Here is an 18,230-nt window from a genome sequence, read left to right on the forward strand (position 1 = left end):
TGATGGATCCTTTTCTAGAAAGGTTTGTGATAGATTTTTAATTCATTGGTCACATATATTTAGTATCCCTATCAAGTAAGAAAGGCTTTGATAGTGACTAGAAATATTCATTCTTCTTCTTACCCCAAACTTTATTAATTCTGTTGTTTGTTCCCAACATACAAATTCTATTTACAGCAAAACAGCACCTTGAATATCTTGTGCGCCTGTTTATATTACAGAAAATAGTCTGATTGGTGAAATCAAAGAAAATTAAACCGTTCTAGGGTCCTTATGTTCTCAGGTCTTGCCATATGACAATACAGTATCATTCCAGCCAAACCACAGTGCATGCATTTTTTAACACATGGCACCATACAGGATCTAATCCAGGATATCAGAGATGGATGTCTGATGCAGAATCATGTTTGGCTTTCTTCTCCCAGTCTGCATCAATCTCAGCTCTAGTTTACTCATGAACTGGGGCTAAAGATGGGCACAGACAAAACAGACTGCAACACATGCTGTCACCACTTGTGAAATGGGATGATACAGCAAAAAGATTCACAGTGGGACAAGAGGACAAACTAATAGGGAAAGGAAATGTATGGGTGGTTACAAAGGTATGCCGGGTTCTCTCTTACAGCCCACCCGAATACCTTACCGCAGCAATGGCCTTAGGGCCCTCGGCGACACTCTGGCTGAGGGCAAGGCCAGCTGTAGCTGGGCGGCTGGGCAGGGTGGCTGGCTGCTGCTTTCTCATGGATATCCCCATGGTATCCAGGCTCTGGCTGCGGCCTCTGATCACCCGCTGAACAGGAGGGAGGCAGGGAAACAGACAAACACAGATATACACATATAGACATGCACACGGTAGGGTAGTGTGAGAAGCACCACAGATTGAGTGGGAAGTTGTGACAGACTGACACCAGAACCACACAGATCCTAGCTCCTAGAAGGCAGCACCTTAGACTGATCCTAGCTGATTCATGGAGTTCTGGGAAGAACTCTTCATCAAGTATATTCTCTAGTTTCACTTCTCCTATTGCAATGAATAGAGGTTTCCTACCAGTATCCCTGCACACTGGATTAAACAGCATCACCCGGAGCAGTCCTATCCAGTACAGGCTTTAAAACACAAAGTCAAACTCCTGTTCAAGGCTGTAAGGTTCAGTCTCATATGAACTTCAGTTCTGGTTTCAATGGGAAAGCAGCCATATCAAAATCTGCAGCATTTAAAAAAGCCATTTTCTGACTTAACTCAGCCTTTTCCAGCCATTTACAAATGTCATCTGTGTACATGATGTGCAAATCCCAGCATGTGCCAGAAGTCATAAAAGGACATTTTGGGAAAAATTAGTGTAAGACATGGATGGGTTAAAATTAATGGTTAGCAGCAAAGGCTATGTATGTAAAAAAATAATCCTCACCAAAGCATCCATATAATCCGAACCAAAGCTACGCACACAGCTACCAGACCTATTTGTGAACAGGTTAGTTTTACAGACTTTAATAACTCTAACTTACCCACCATATAAAGCCATAAAGTCATCTGAAGAAATGCTATTTGTAACACATCTCTCTTTCCAGAGAGATAACTTATTATATAAAAGAGGTGGCAAGGCACTTCCCACGTTAAGTGGGAAAGGGCAAGTAGATAAAATAGGAAAGCAATAAAGATTCTCTCTGTATGACCAGTTCAAAACTCAGTTTTCCCATTCATACAAAACCTTTGCTTTCTCACATCAATTATCTTTATCACTTCTAAAAGAAAGTTCTGTCACCTAGTTTATTTTAAAAAAATCAACAATAAAAACCCCCTAACAGGCCATCTACATTGAAAAAGGTAAATTAACTCTGGCTTTTAGAGGGTAAGGAAAGCAACACAGTTTTTCTAGACAGTACACTCAGAGATAAGTTAGAAACTTTTGCAGTGACTCCTGCAATTCTTTCAGTTATAATGAAAATGAATTGAAAGAGATCTGCTGTAGGAACGGAAAGCCCCTTGCTCCTAGTTATTACAATTCCTCTTTCAAACACTGACTCCTCCTTCTGTAAGTCATGGAATAAAATCACATCTGACACTTGACACCAGCACAAAGCATTAAGAGTTTGGCTTCTAAGGGCCAGTGTGGAATTCTAGACCACACTGTAGGTTTGTAGAAAGGCTCACCTTAAAGTTCTCGAGGAAGCCCCCACTGCCATTCTCTATCTTGTCATCCTCCCCTACAGGCAATCCCATCATGCTGCGGCTGCGAAGCTGCAGCTCCTCAAAAAGGCTCTCCAAAAGGGCACTCCGTGTTCTTTCCTGCATCAACATTGGGAATCAGAACAGCTTTTATTGAGAGCTGAGAGATTTTTTTCCTGTTTTTTCAATGTCTCCCATCCTTCTTAAAAAAAACCCCAAGAAGCAAACAAAAAACCCCAAAACACCAACAATGACAACAACAAAACCCCATGAAAATCACTTTAAAGAGTATCAAGTGGTTTTAACTGCATAGTTACAGAATATATTGCACTAACACCCAGACCCTTCAAGCTCTGTCTAAAGCAAATCATAAAGGACACTTTACAGCTGATGAAATAGAGACATGTTTTTTTCTAGATCAGGCAACAGCAGAGTCTGGAACAGAATTTTGGTACCTTAAACCAAAAAGCAGTGATATCAGCATGCATCCTGTCGCATAATACTGAATTTCAGCTAATACAGAATTTCCTCCCGCAAAATATGTGCATCATATTCCCATCCTTACTTGAGGATTAGATCTTTATATTAAAGTGTGCCCGTTCATATTCTATCACACCTGCTAAGAAATATGAAGGAAATATCCCATAGCTGAGTATAACATCACACTTCATCTTCCTTTCTTAAGCAATACAAAACCAAAAGTCAGAAATTTTACTTTATTTTCTTTTTCTGATAATAAGTATTATTTTTAATTGAAGCAGGTAGGTAAAAGACCCACCTCTAATTTAGCAAATTTCTCAGCTCGATAGCAGCTGTACTCGGCGTTGATGAGCTTGACCAGAAGGAATTCACGAAACTCTGCACTCTACAAGACAAGATGAAGACTAGACTAAACTGGAGATGAAAACACCAGTAAAAATATCAGATTATAAAAGCTCTGCTTACTACTCTTTGGACCTCCGAAGTGCTCTAGCCAGACTGACAATACCAACTCAGAACACAAGTGTGTGTTCCCTGCCAACTAACACTGGACCACAGAAACAAACCTTTTTAAATATGGCTGGATTTGGCAGCGGTGGTCCAAAGAAGGGGACATCATCTCGGGCTGTGACTGAAACCTGAAATAATATAAGGGGGAAAAAATGAGTATCAGAATACAAGTGAGACCATCAAACTACTATGATAGATCTGATTCCTCCTAAGTAATTTACTTATAAAAAAGGAATGTAATATAGTGTCCTGTGCATCCTTCTGTTCCTGAACTCAGTGGAAGGATGTGCTCATTTATCTCTCAGAAACTCAGCCAGCTAGATGTGCACAAAGTAAGGAGCAGTAAAAAAAGCTGAACTGCTATTTAAAAAATATTTTAAATAATAACTAGTATAACCAGTATATTTAGGAACAAAAAAATGCTCCGATTCAGCCCACAAGATTAACCTCCACTAAAGAACCTTTGTCAGTTGTTGCAGTGTGATGCCATTCCCTGTTTCACCTATCCCAACCCCCCAGGTGTGCCAATCTCTCCTTTCCTCTCCCCCTTTGCCCTCCTGCTGAGATCTGTCCATCAATCTTAACATTCCAGCAGGGTCGTGGTGTGGTTGGCAGAAGTTCAAAAGATGCCCCTCAGGTCCGGGCTCATTGGCCTGTCCAAGTGTCTTTATCCCTTGAGCCTTCCCCTCCTCACACCTGGTTGGCCCTCACCTGTCCCTTCCCTCTCCCTGTCCCCAGGCTTAAAAGGAGACGGGGCCATGTGGTCTGGATTCTGTTGGGAGCTGTTACCACATTCAGAGGTCTGTCATCCTGGAATAAAACTCTGGATTAAAACTCTTCGATAGAATCCTGTTTCTCTTCACCGTCGCCTGAACCTTTTCCACCAGAAGTAAACTGAGTTCCTACTATGCCTGGATTTGTTCTGAGTGCCCAGCTGCAGCATCCAGCCGGCCAAAGGTATCTCTGGGGTGAAAAACACCACAGCTGCCACCTTTGGTCCAGCAGCAAGGGCCAGACGAGGCCAGGCACGTCCCCCCCAGAAATATTGGGATTAATATTCCATAGTCAGTGTGGTTGTACTGACCTATTTTTTTTTACAGAGAATCCTTGGTGGAGATACACTGCACCCTGAGGGGAGTATCTCAGTGCCACTGCCTCTGGGAGTCACAGGTGGTAAACATGCAAATGCATTTTCCCAGTAAGAGATAGATTTCATTTGTTTTATTTTTAGCATGCTCCCACCTGACATACCAATGTCTAAAGAAGTAACTGTAATGCAGTCCAGTTTTTACATGGTCACTTGTTTCTTCACAGCACCTACCCATAATTATATGTAGCTATCTTACCAAATACATACAGTACTTCACAATATTTCACAGGGTTTTTTTTGTCATGTTTGAGATGAAACAAGAGCATTATTTGTCCTTTCATACAAGAGGGAACAATGCCATAACAACCACAACTGAGTCAAAACAACAAATAAATGTCACAGAGCCACTCAGAGGTGTGAGTTTATTGAGAGGAAGAAGGAAATGGGCTCTGGATTTAATTAAGACTTCTCACATTTTAGGCCACCTCCCCTAATTATAAAGCCTCCATCTCTCTCCTAATAGATATCTACCAGTTAAAATCCTGCTTTGCACTTTTAGTTTTCTGATTGCAAAAATTGATTCTGTGAAATAAATTCCATTAATACTCCAATTTAACAGGATGCACTAAAGCTTAAGTAAATGGAACAAGGGATGGCAAAGAAATCTTTCAAATGGCAGTCTTTTGTGTACTACAATGTTCTCAAGGCAGCATCAGTTAAAGCCCCTTTAGAAAAGCCTTTACAGAAAACTCTGCATTGGCTCTAGGGTGATTATTGGGAAGATTTCTTCTTTATGGAATGAAGCAGCCCTATTACACTAACAACAACAAATAAAAAAAAGTACTGCAGACAGGCAAAGATGAAAACAATGGCAGGAAGACACACAACAAATAGCAAGTTTTCCCAGCTCTTTCCTTGTCATTAAAAAGTCCAATGAATTTTTGTGCCCTACAAAACAGAGAGCAAGAGGAGGACTGGAACCCCAGCTGGTTTGTAATGAAAGCCTTGCTGCCCAAAGCACAGGGAACAAGGGAAGGTGGCAGCTCCACCACCAACACCCTCTTGGTGGAATAGGAGATGGGGATACTGTCCTAATTTTGATATTCTTGGTGTTCTATGGCCCTCCAAGGCATAAGGATTCATCATCACCATATCAAGATCCCCACATAACACAACACATGGCACTTGGATTAAAATGTTTCTACAATTGAAAATCCATCACAAATCCAAGGTTTTTTTTATATTTTCTGCTCTCTCAGCATAACTGAAAGTTGAACATAAAGTTATACAGATATCCATAGAGAGTCACGTCAGAGAGAGAAACAAGCTGTGTCCAAAGGCCGCAGATAATTAATCTGGGCTCTAGCAGGGCTTCTTTCAGCTGGAAGGCCCTAACAGGTAACACACCCCTGCCAGATGGGCATCAGCTCTGGAATCCCCAAAAGCAGGTGTAGCTGGCTTGGATTCCATAGTCAGGTTAACCAGCTGTATCTGACCTGCAGCCTCAGGCAGTGCAAGTTGCAAGAACTGTGCTGTGCAGCACAGGCAATGCAAACATGAATTTTACCTGACTTATGCAATGTAAGCGAGACAACCCCCAAAGTCTGATCAACTGTGGCTTGTGCTCTGCGATGTAAACAAAATTTTTTACCTGAATTCTCTCTGCTTCAATTCCAAAGCTTTAAGCTTCAGAAATTAATCAGCTACTTAGAAAAGCATACAACTTAACTCAGCTTTCAGGTATAGACACTCAAGAAATCAGGATGACATTTGGCTGAATCTGCAACTCTCCCAAAGGCCAAAGAACCTGTTCCCACACCAAGGACCAAAATCGGTACAGGCTAATCTACTGATCCTGGTTACCTTGTAGAGAGTGTCCCCAGTGGTGCTATGAGTGAGCTGAACTACCACATAAGCATGAAGGAAATTAGAAGCAATCATATCAGGGACAAAAGGTGTGCTTTCATCCTGGAAAATGATGGCTACAATATCATTCCCAATGTGACGCTTCCGCTGAAGCTGGAGAGGAAAGAAATAATGAAGAGAGAAGGCAGGTGAAAAAGAGCAGAACAGTATGATGGGACCTCAAACACCAGTCTGCCTAATATCTCAAAACCATCTGTTCACCAAACCCCTCATCACTACTTTTGCCATTACTCCAGCCATAATTCCCAACACTATACAGTCAGTCATTCTCCCCTCTATGCAGTCCTTCCTCAAATAGCCCTCCTCTCCCAGCCATGCTGTTGTAATCCTTACTCCTCCTTCTGATACCTGCTGGGAATCTCCCTCTGTGAAGGGCAGCTTTGTGGACACGTGAAACATGATCTCCTTCCCCCGGAAATTTGTATAGACTGACTCGGTGCCTGTTTGACCTCTGGTAACATCCAAGCCTCCCCGGAACCTGAGCAAATCCACACCACGCCACAGGTCAGGCAGTGCAGGAATGAGAGAGCAGAGAGAAGACAGACAGTATCAGTAACAGTACTACATCAGGACTATCAAAGGTGATTTTTAGGAAATCAATGATAGTGAGGCACCAAGTCTTCCCCAAACCAATGCGATGACTGAAGCTGCACCATGTTTGTGCTGGTGAACATACGAGCTTGTTAAAAGCCATGAAGTTAAACCAGGGATCCTCAAAGTAGCTACCTTCTTTGGCATTCCTCTGAGAAACACACTCTGTATGTTAGAACTACAGAAGGGATGGGATGCCTCACAGAAAGAGCCTGAAACAATACTGCCCCATACCACTATGAAACAAACTTGTATTTGCACTGCCAAGTAAAATTATTCTTTGCTGATGCTGTGGGTCAGATTGAGATAGCAGGAGACCTTTAAATAAAAATACCAGCAGAGACCTAAGCTCCAACTAGTTCCCAGACATGGTGGCTGACAAAAGCATCTGGGGCTTCTTCGCCTGCACTGGGATTCAGAAGACACAGCACTTCTCTGGAAGCTGAGCTGTAACAGAGTCACAGACCCTGAACACATGATGTTCCCTAACTTAATCCGGCTTTCCAGCTTCCCTGTGTACGCACCCACGGAAATCCTGCAGCTGAATCTTGTCACCAAGGAAATCCAGGAATTCCAGGAAACCCTGACTCTCTACTGTGTTACTGAAGACTTCTTCTTCAGTTGTCTACAGAAGGAAAGCAGAAGTAGTAAAAAGCATGAGGAGTACAAAGAACAGGCAGTCATTTCTATAGACAGTTCAATCAACAAACATCTCCGCTTGAATACATTTCTGATCTGAGCCCCCCATAGTGCTGGGGGGGCCTCAGCCCCTGTGCCTCAGCCCCAAGCTGCCAGGAGGGTTAGAGTTAGGATTCAGAGATTCACAAAGCCTGTACTGCCAGAGACACTGCAGGTGGAACAGGCATGCCAAGGGAACCACAGCACTGCACAAACACTGCTGCCTCCATGCCATTGCTTCTGGACAGTGTAGACCTTGATATTACATCCTTTAAGCTAGGAAAACTGACTCTTCATTTTGCCCCAAGTACCATGGGATCCGATGGGTCTTACCTGTCCAGGTTTTTGGTAGATGACCCCAAACTTGAAGTTATTGCTTATGACGTGTTCATCAAATGCAACAATAAGCTGCGAAGCCTGAGGTAATGAAAACAGAAATTGTCACCTGGATGTCATTAGCCAGACCTTGATGGAAAAGTGATATATAGGCATATCAGAACACTGTACCTTGGGATAGAGGACAGGAAAGAAACGTTCAACATTCACATCCTCACACAGTAGCTGTTGAGTGAGAGAGACAGGGAAACAGAAGTGTGATTATCATGTGCCCTGGCTTGTTGCAGGCATGACAGTGTAGGCACTGTATATAATTATCTGACAGGAGCCTCTTCAGGCAAAAATTTTGAGGTAAAATTAGAAGAGAAAAAAAAAAAGGCAAAATAGAAGGGTAAAAGGGAACTATATAACAGTTCTACAGGTGAATAGTAGAAAAAGAGAGAAATGGAAGGACAGAGGTGAAAATTACTTGAAGAATGAGGCCTTAAGAAAAATAGGCAAGCATGAATCTCACCTTTGCCATCTGAACAGCATTGGGAAACTCATTCAGACAGGAAATGGGAATAAGATCATGTTTGGTGCCAGTACGAGTCCTGACATAGAACAAAAAAGGCATTAGAGACTGATGGCTGAAGGGAGACACAAGCAATACTGGATCTTTAAAGAAAGAGTAGCCAGTCCTTCACAGTATTGTTAAAGCAGGTTCTCTTTCATAGAAATCTAAATGTCAAAATTCAATTAATGGGCACAGAATAATAAGGGATTCCCATGATCAGCCCTTTCAGAGGGCTTGGAAGATTGTTAAAAAGTCTGTTAGAAACAGCCTAGGAAAGCATATCTATGAAAAGTAAAGGAGGTAGAAACTGGTGTAGCATTGTTCCAGAAAGCTGACAGAGGAAAACTACATTCCTCTTTGTATGTGTATTTAAGAAGAAATATCTTTCTAAGGAAGAAGAAATATTGTGCTGTCAAAAGCCTCTTAAAAGCATTATAAACAAGCTATTGAGCAAAAAGTACTGCATAGAATAAAATATCTTAATAGAGGAATAACTCCCCTTTTGTTCTTCCCTGGTCTCTTCCACATAGGAAGATAAACATTCCCAGGCACAGCTCACAAACAGGCTCTCTCTTTATTCCTAGATTATGCTGGCAGTCTGAAGCATTCTCTGCAGACACTGGAGAAAACCCTCCAGTGATTTTCTTGTAGCTGATTCCTATGCAATCATTTTTCCCCCTCAGTCCTGGACAAATCCTTGTTAGTGGCAACTGTACATCACCTGGCTCCAGTAGCATTGCCTACAGGGAGTGCATCCAGCCCATAGTGAGGTAAAAAGCTTCTCTGCAGTGGCCTCTCACCCATGCAAGATCCTTCTCTGTTCTTCTTGTAGCTCATCCGGCAGCTCTCTCTAGGTAATATCTCTCTTCATAACCCTAAGGGTTATGGCTTCATAGACTGCCCTGGGAATCTAGGGAATGTTCTAGATCGCCTTCAAGGGAGCCTTAATCTCAAGTACAAAGCCTGGGCTAGGCTGTCCTCCATTAAGGAATCCATATTCTCCTAGAGAGTACTCACATGTCTCTAAGCAGACAGAATAAACAGAAAAACTTTCTATTTGAGGGAAGAGCAGGTATTTTCCACACAGGTAGTACAAATATGCACCTGTAAGCACCACATCATCTTCTTCAAGGAAACTGCTGAGAGCAACTCAAGAGCAGAAGGCAAGAAAAAAAGGCTCAAAGGTTTTTTTTCAGTTTCTTTTCTCTCCAGAAGAAAGACATGAAATTCACACCTGCATCTATGCAGAGGGAGTGCAAGGTAAGACAAGAGACACAGCACAGCAGCATACACTTCAATAACAGGCACCGTTACCTCAGCAACAGGCGGAGATTTTCCTGTTTCTCAATCTGTTCATACTTCACAGAAAGTACTAGGTAGCCCAAGGACATGTCACTGGAGTAAAAGTTCTGGTGCTCCTGCAAACAGGAAACCAGAATGCATTATCCCCAACACACTTCCCGGAGAAGCTTTCCAAGTTGTTTTTTTTTTGCACACTAGCTGTCACTCAAGATTAGCTAATTTTTAATTCAATAGGAATTTTTTTTAATTTTTAATTCAATAGGAAATATTTTTAATTCAACAGGAGTAGCATGCTTCCAGATGTGTGTATGTTTTCTTCCAGCCCACTTGATCATCAGTGCACGAGTATATCAGTCAAAGTGCATCCAGTCAGTTCAGTTCCTCCTCACCTGTCCAACATCACAAGGGCTCCTGAGAAGGAATAGTGTTACAACATTCTGCAACAAGTTTTGAAGAAATTGAGTTTCTTGTAAACAAAATTGTATCTTTCATGGACTTTCCCTGCATCCATTCAGGTTCTGCTTGACTAAGCTGTGTCTTCCAGACATTCAACTGGATGCGGTTGTGGAAATTCTCTATCTAAAGAGCAATGGCAGGATTATGGTGAATGGCTGAAATCCAAGAGTGCTCACATGTCAGGAAGGATAAAGTCAGCAAGTAAAGAGGTTTTGCAGATGAAGACTGGTCTCAGCAGTGCCACTAACACTGCCTGAGCTTTAGTGGAGCATGCCTGGAACAGTCATGCAGTCAAACAATGAAAGATACTGCAAACATTTTCACAGTCTCTATTTGTAAGTGTCTGTGGCCATACATTTCTCCTGGGTATACAGCCATGCTCCAGTGGCCTAGGTATAGCAATGTATATTTTGTATATTGCTATATCATACATATTGCTATATAATCTCTAACCTCAAGAGGTTAAAGCCTTTTGACACAGGATGTGAATAGAAACCTCCATCATAATGAAAATTACATTAAGGTGAAATTATGCAGAAATGCCTTGATCACTTCCATCATCCTAGTGGAAAAGCATCCTCATGCATGACACTGAAGTGGGACAGTGAGTTGTATTCAGCTGTACAGTCAAAACTTGCATGATTTGGAATATGTTCCATGAAAGGAATACTCCAGGCACAATAAATTAGTGAAGAACTCAGTGGGAGCAAAGTGTAATTTGATAAAAAATGGTTGCTAATCTGTCAGTTCCTTCCTCACTCTTTTGCCTAGAATATTTAGAATATATACATGCCTAGGAGTATGCCTAGGAGGTCTGCTCTGGCTCTGATGGATTAAAACCTCTCTCAAAATACTGGTAAGATTGTCTTTTGCCATCTAAAAGGAAAAGTCATAGTTTGTATGACTTTTTCGTATAAGTCATAGTTCTGACTCAGTGTCAGAAATAAAGATACATCTAGTGAAATACTCTGATATCTGTGTGGACACAGCCAAATTGAAGTTATCAGACATAAACCAATCCTCTCTTTGAAACAAAAAACAGGAATAAGTAAGACTACAGTCACTACCCTAAAACAAAATGTGGCAATGTAGCTATCTAACTTTTTAAAGTATTAAAGATGTTATTGTCCTCACCTCCTCTTTGAGACAGAAAACACCCAACACCCAGAACTGCCCTGATACTGGGCAAAAGGTTCCATGGCTGATCAAACAAGGCAATCTGAAAAAGGCAAGGTCTAAGAAGCAAACAGATTAATATGGCCTCTAGCTGCAGTGTTCAAATCACAGAAGTCCAGTGTGATCTGCCACACTGGTCAGTGACAGTACATGGGAAAAAAAAAGCTGAAATCAAAGGAAGAAACAAAGGACAGTTAATTTTTCCTGACCATGAGTTTCAGGATACTAATGGATTTTTGGGATGTGAACAAGAATCAGGTGCAGTAAGTCACTGTGACCAAGGGCAGAAAGACAGAGTAGTTGAGGAACAGACAGATTCAAGGACCAAATCAAGACCATGTTCCATGGTCAGTTGAAGTCTAGAATCAAAATCCTTACACCAAAGAAGTCAAATGCCAGGCTGGATGGCCAAGACAGCCTGTTAAGGAAAAAGATGGCATAATGCCAACAAAAATCAGACCTAGAAGGCAAAGCAAGGAAGAAGAGCTAAAGCCTGAGGCTAGCTGTGGCTAAAAGTAACCAGGAATTAAGATGCCTTTTGATGAGACTTCTAAGTCAGACCCCAGCAGGTCTGATAGAGGGGGATCTCAATTGCTTTGGAGATTGGGCCATCAGTTCTGCAGCTGACATAGCTAGGCAGAGCTGCACAAATGGGTGCAGTCCTCACAGGGGAATGGGTACTAGAATTAGTGGAGATCTTAAAACAAATGAATTTTTGCAAAAGCCACTCTGGCTATGTAGCTTGATCCTGAACCAGGATCTGAGGTTTAAACTGAGATCTGAGCAATCGTATATTTGAATAAACCTATAATTTACTCCTTAGGATTTTCTTTCTCTGTAACAACACATAGGCAACATACATCAGACTCATATTCCTTCAGTGGACAGCAGCCTTTATTGTTAGCTGTCCTCAAGTTAGAGATGAACCATCAAAAGGCTTGGCAGTGGATACTGAAGATGGCAAGTCAGGGATGACAAGATACCCTGGAGCTAAGATGACCTATGTATTAAGTACAAATTTGTTCAGCCACAGAAGCAGTTTCTGTAACATTTAATATAGTCTGAAAGGTAGTTCTGGATTTCAAATAGATCTCTCTAAAAACAATTAAGTATCTTCCATGGGCCAAGAGAAAAGACTAACAGAAAACACAAGGAATGCTGACAGTTTGCATAAGAAGTTATAAAGCTACTAAGACATCTGCCATCTGCAGCAACTTTAACCAGCACAAAGAAAGAACAGCATAAAGGAGAAATACATGATTACATATGAATGCATAGCAAGAAAGCTCCTCCCTCAGCACTGAGAGCTTCAAGTGCTTGAGAAACTGGACCCTAAGTTTATTTGACTGGCAGTTACAATGCACACCTTTATTAAATCCTTCCTGGCTTCAGGCTATTTCTCTTTATTACAGCCTTGAAAAACAACACAGACATCAAATTATTCCCGCAGTGTAAGACATAAGATTTTACAGCCTTTATCCTAAATGGTAAATAAATCTTACTGTGTAATTGTCATATAAAATACAGATCATGAGGCAAGGAAAAGGAACTGAGCTATGGCCTGAATGTTCTAGCACTTTTTTTGGTCGTTGTTTTATAGGGTCTGCTGTAATATAGTCTGTAAAAAGTATCACGGAATTGTTCAAGTTTGAGCAATCTACATACACACATCCACAACACAGACATGCACATTAAGTTTGTAGTACCACACAATACTTTGATCTCCTGTCTTGCTTAAAGGATATTACCTAAACCACTGGCTATGCCTCTCCCATCATGTGATGCTTTCAGACTCTTCTTCAGCTAAGAACTGTTTGCTGTTATTCAAAGCATGAAAGAGACCTTTCCTGACATTGTTGAAATAACCTTCCCATGTTACCAACAAGAAAAAGATCCAAAATAGCATCAAAACCACTGCTAACTGTGCACTGAAGAAATACTCTTCTAGTGGAAAAGCTCTGAGCTCTCTCCATAACTAAGTTTTTAAACCGTGGAGGAAGTTTTCTAGCCATGGGTAGAGTTTTCAGTGGCACAAGACTCCTGTTCACCTTGATCTTTTCTGACACTAGCTTGCTCAAAAACTTGCATGTCTAACTGAACATGGACACACATTCGTGTCAGCTAGGGCAAAGAATAAAACACTGGACACCAGAAAAGGAAGAATATAGGAGAGAGTTTTTCTGTAGTACAGAGGCACTAGCAGTCGGGCACTTTGCAAAGGCAAAGCTCCACAACAGAGGAAGTCCTGGATCTCACTTGGAAGGAACAATCATGATATGGCCTCACTTGAGCAGGAGTCTGGACAAGATAAGCCCAGAGGCCCCTTCCAACCTCAACTGTTTTGTAATATCAGGTCAGCAGTGAATCCTACAATTGGACTGAAAAAATCATATCCAAATTTGCCTCTTGTCCTGTCTGGCTCTGGAAGCCTTCAAGCACAACCCTATATTTACCATGACAGAAAAATAATTACAGTTGGCATACTGAAAGCTTCCAGAAGGTTACAGGATAAATGTCCATTAACAGATTGCACAGCAGATCTGTAGTCTTGTGGGGAAGCCTCCAGGAAGGCTTTCTTTTTTTCCCTAATTATTTATAAATCATATTAATACATAATCTTCCACTGTTGTGGAACAAGATTCACTACAGAAGATCACTCTGACAAGAATAACTACGGCAGAACAGGTCCCCAGCACTGTGCAAAGCACCACCTATTCCTGGCTTTGAACTTATTCAGCAGTTGCTGAGGGAGATCACTGAATAAGATGCAGTGTGAGCATACTTGTCAAGCTTTCTTATCTCCTGATGCCATGAACCAAATCTCAAAAAAACATCATGGGTTTTTCACACTTGTTCTTTATGGCTAATATCATCCTGAGATTCAGTCTGGTAATCAGCCAATTCCCTAAACAGGCCCACCCAGATGGACCTTAATGATTGGCCAGCAAACATTCACTTTATGAGGCCTTGCTCTGTTTCCCTTTGTGTCAAACTGAAATTTTTAAAGTCATGGAACATTCAGCACCAAACTCACTTATATCAACAACTATAAAACACATGGTGTGATTTCATCACATACATTCTGTAATGACCATGCACTGAGGGAAATAGACTGTTCTGCTTCCTACTGAGGAGCTTGCACTGTCAGTGCTGAAGTTCCCTCTAAAAATAATGCCATTTCCACTTCCAATACTATTACACTTTTGTCCACTTGTTATCCCAAGGTTGGTATCTGTATAGGAGACTCAAAAGACCTTCTTAACTAAATAAAAGCATTTCCCATGCAAATCTTTCTATTAATTCAGAGGATGATGCACATTTCACATGGGGACACAACCAATTGGAAACACTACAGACCGTATCTTAGTATGTACCTCATTTACATCAGTTCAAGGCATCATAAGGAACTGAAATGCAGCAGCAGTGCAGACATTTTTAAGTCCACCAAAAAAGCCTGAGAAACATTTCAGCCTTGTGGCTGGGTGGGCAAAGAAGGCTCTGAAGGTCACCCTTACCTTTCCCAGAAAATGTTTGCGGTACAGCTTGGCAGTAGGGTCACTTTCGAGTTTCACTTTACCACTCCAGGAAAAGGGTACATCAGACAGAGTTGGACTCAAGCTGGAGAGGTTGTGGCTGGTCCCTTCAATCCAGTAGCCCCCAAACTGGGGTAGGATAATGAGAGGATATGGCCACCCTTTCTGTAATACCTGGATTTTTCAGAAGGACAGAAAGCATTAAAGCTGATGGGTATGAAAACTGGAAAGCTAATAAGCTGAAAAACCAGTGAAGTCCAAGGACAAACAGAGAGAGGAGAGAGCAGTACTAACTCACCTCATGGATGCTGGGATAAGGAATATACTCCTCTTCTGTCTGAAATCAGAACAGGCCATTAGCAAAAATATGTGACATCTTTAAAGGTGTTTTGCTCTCACGACTGTGCAAACTGTGCCCTCAGCTTCTACTCTGCCCTAGGTCATCCTTAGAGTTTTACTTCAGGACTTAAGGTTAGACTCCATTTCCAAGGTCTCAGCATTATAATAAAGAACTCTGTGAACAATAAACTTAGGAGTCAGATTCTACCCACCCTCCTCCTCCAAACTACAGGGAATACAGGCATGCAAAATGAGGAAGTAGCCAAACTATAGGCAAATTTGATGTGGTTAGGAGTGGCAGCCTCTCTCCTTTCCTTCCATACAGTGTTAGAGAGCTGCTGTCCTTCTGCTGACAGGGATGACAGTAGGAATGGTAGAAAAAGTGCTGTAATTTACAGTCAGATTGAGGCTGTGTCATCTCCATGGCTGCTTTGTGGCATGCATCTGAGCAATGCTGAGGTGTGACTCAGAGAACAGAAGCAGTAACTGAGCCAATTTATGCCAGCTGGATGCCCCCTCCATCGCCACAAAGAGCACTGACTATCTCTGTCAGAGTAAAGCTGTATCAATTCTCCATGTGGCTATTTTACAGGTCATCCCAAGATAAAAGTCACGGTCAGGTTTGATTTTAAGGTTAATAGGCCTGAGCTGAGACTGAAGAAGTGGAGTTTAATCCTCAGCTTGAGGATTTAAAGATAGGAATCTGTTCTTACTGCCTTAATATTGGCAAAACAGATCAACTTTCTAGTAGCATCTCTGAGTCATCAAGCAGATTACTGAAATAAATACTATGTAGTTTCATAAATATTATTACAGCTCTTAAATTGAATACATTTAAGAAATTACTTAGTCAAAACTAACACTTTTAATAACAATAAACTCTTATTGGAGCCACTTATATTAGAAAAAGGGAAAACTGAGTTCTATTTCAGCTACATAGTTTCTTGTATTCTTCATAGTTTCTTCATTTTCTTGTGGAGCAACTAGGAAAAAAAAAAGAAAAGAAAAAAGGCAAGCATGTGTTTTTGGGATGTTTGCAGACTCCCTGTTCATTCCAGTATGAAAGTACACTGCAAGCCAGGTCAGTAATTATCAGCCATTCTCAGCAATTTAGGAGGCAACAACAACTCAGCCTGACCTTGAGAGGAGCTGGAAGGGAACATCTTTGTTCATCCAGACGACTCCCCTGGAAACATAAAGTCACAGACAGTGAATCCTATATTTCAGCATGTCTGCTTCACTTACCCTCTGTGTCCTTTTCCATATCCTCAATATGCATATTTTATCCCTCTATAAAATCTGCTATTTTAGGCAACTTTGGAAGATTGGAATAAAAAGGAAAAGTGAAGCTAGAACTTGTCCAGCCCCCTAATCTGGCATTAAAACTGAAATGCTACCCCCAAGCTTACATCTCTTAAAAAGCAGACAACTGGCAAACATTAAAAACAACCTCCCAGACTGATTCTCTTACTTGATTCTCTAATCTGTTCTAGCTACCTTCCTTCCTATCCTAAGCAACAAAAAGAAAAAATGGAATGACTATGAGGTGGGTTGAAAGAACAGAGCAAAAGGCTACTGGCTGCCTAGTTTCCTCCTGAATCAGGAGCTGGCACCCAGACTTGAATCTCCTCCTTAAGGTTATTCCATCCTCTGCCTCCTCACCATGGCAAAGTAGCTCATTTCCACCACACCTCCGCAGCAGAAGCACAGAGGAATAGGACAATTTCAGTGAGGAGAGTCCCAACACAGACTGAGCAGAGGCCCAGAGCAGAAGATATGAGGGTCAACAGGCCATAGTCCAAGTGGGCATCACAGACAGAAGAGTAAGAAGCAGAATTTGCATCATCAGATAGGAAGGTGAGGACCAGAATTTAAAATGCAGGTATCTCTTATGCACAGTACATGAGCATTCAACTACTGTCACCTAAATCTTGTAACTCTCATACTGGAACATATTGCTGAGACTACATTTTTATATACCATCAGTTACTGGCGTGGCTAATCAGGGATTCCAGACAGGATAAGCAGCTCTTGACTTTGTTGTGAAAATAAGCAGGATTTGATTTATAACAGCCATGCCTGTGCACATATTCTACAGTGGAACTAGCTTGTCAACTAGATTCTGGTAGAAATAGGTAAATCTCAGAGGAGCTCTACAGTGGAGACTTAGGAGGCTCAGGAACAAAAGTTTTGGGCAATGCTCCAGCTGTACAGGGTGCAAAAACTGCTAGCATAGTAGCACTAACACTGAGCAACAGCAACCTTACTACTGAGGATTCATAATAATCAGGATGCTCTTTGCAGGAGCAACAAAAGGGGAACAAAAAGGAAAGAAAAAACCCAACACATCTACTTCACATAAAAACAAGGTTTTAGGAAAATGAGAAAGTTTATTAAAAGAACCTAAGAAGGAGCCATAAAAAAACTTAAACGTTCATGAACTCATGAGGAGCCAGACCTTGAGTACACAACAAATGCTTAACACCTTTAAAATGCTCTTAGAAACATCAGAAGTAAAACAGTATGGCCACACTCCAGGGTAAGGGAGACTAGTAATAGATGCATGAGATTATTCTTCAGAAGTCTGAAGTTGAGTTCAATCACAAAAAGTAGCAGTAACAACAAATTTTAATTGGTTAAATATAGAAACACAGTAAAGTGAGTGAGGAACGATGAGCAGGTAACAAAAAACCAAATTATTTTCCTTAGCTCTACTAGGAGAAAGAAGCTTCACATGTTGTCTACAGGATGACACAATATCAAACCACAAAAGCTGAGTTTAAAGACAGTTACATACCTTCCCCAAAAAAATTGTTTTCCTTTTGTACTTTCAACAATGGAGACTAAACAAATACCAGCTGTGAAACATTCTTCATAGGAAACCTTTAGAATATGTTTTGAATTGTGATGTCAGTACACAGCATTGACAAAATGAATAACCAATTACCAGGATGTGGTGAGTTGTGAAATTAAGATGGAACACAGGTTGACAAGCAACCTTTATCTTTTGCAGAAGTACTTAGTAACCATTTTGCATTTAGGGAAGTTGTAAAGGCGAAAAAGTTGAGTTCACAGAATGTAAGTGCTAAA

General features: G+C 41.2%; 1 protein-coding gene across 11 annotated transcripts in view; it reads right to left on the reverse strand.

The window, feature by feature from the left end:
• LOC139592806 (rap1 GTPase-activating protein 1-like) overlaps nucleotides 1-18,230 on the reverse strand; it is a 44,565-nt gene that overhangs the window by 14,034 nt on the left and 12,301 nt on the right. For 9 of the 11 annotated variants that reach the window (XM_071433091.1, XM_071433090.1, XM_071433087.1 and 6 more), the window contains exons 4-17: nucleotides 16,279-16,326; nucleotides 15,100-15,138; nucleotides 14,784-14,975; nucleotides 9,649-9,752; nucleotides 8,293-8,371; nucleotides 7,950-8,003; nucleotides 7,776-7,859; nucleotides 7,289-7,389; nucleotides 6,522-6,651; nucleotides 6,111-6,266; nucleotides 3,214-3,285; nucleotides 2,946-3,032; nucleotides 2,153-2,287; nucleotides 644-790 (exon numbers count right to left, since the gene is read on the reverse strand). In XM_071433091.1, the coding sequence (XP_071289192.1) occupies nucleotides 644-790; nucleotides 2,153-2,287; nucleotides 2,946-3,032; nucleotides 3,214-3,285; nucleotides 6,111-6,266; nucleotides 6,522-6,651; nucleotides 7,289-7,389; nucleotides 7,776-7,859; nucleotides 7,950-8,003; nucleotides 8,293-8,371; nucleotides 9,649-9,752; nucleotides 14,784-14,975; nucleotides 15,100-15,138; nucleotides 16,279-16,326 (1,428 nt within the window). The remainder of the gene's footprint in view (nucleotides 1-643; nucleotides 791-2,152; nucleotides 2,288-2,945; nucleotides 3,033-3,213; nucleotides 3,286-6,110; nucleotides 6,267-6,521; nucleotides 6,652-7,288; nucleotides 7,390-7,775; nucleotides 7,860-7,949; nucleotides 8,004-8,292; nucleotides 8,372-9,648; nucleotides 9,753-14,783; nucleotides 14,976-15,099; nucleotides 15,139-16,278; nucleotides 16,327-18,230) is intronic. The other 2 variants (XM_071433089.1, XM_071433088.1) reach the window with 1 other exon arrangement.

Source organism: Agelaius tricolor, unplaced genomic scaffold (genome assembly GCF_023055355.1).
Source record: "Agelaius tricolor isolate 1412-34295 unplaced genomic scaffold, bAgeTri1.0.p SCAF_9, whole genome shotgun sequence".
In the NCBI taxonomy this organism is placed as follows: domain Eukaryota; kingdom Metazoa; phylum Chordata; class Aves; order Passeriformes; family Icteridae; genus Agelaius; species Agelaius tricolor.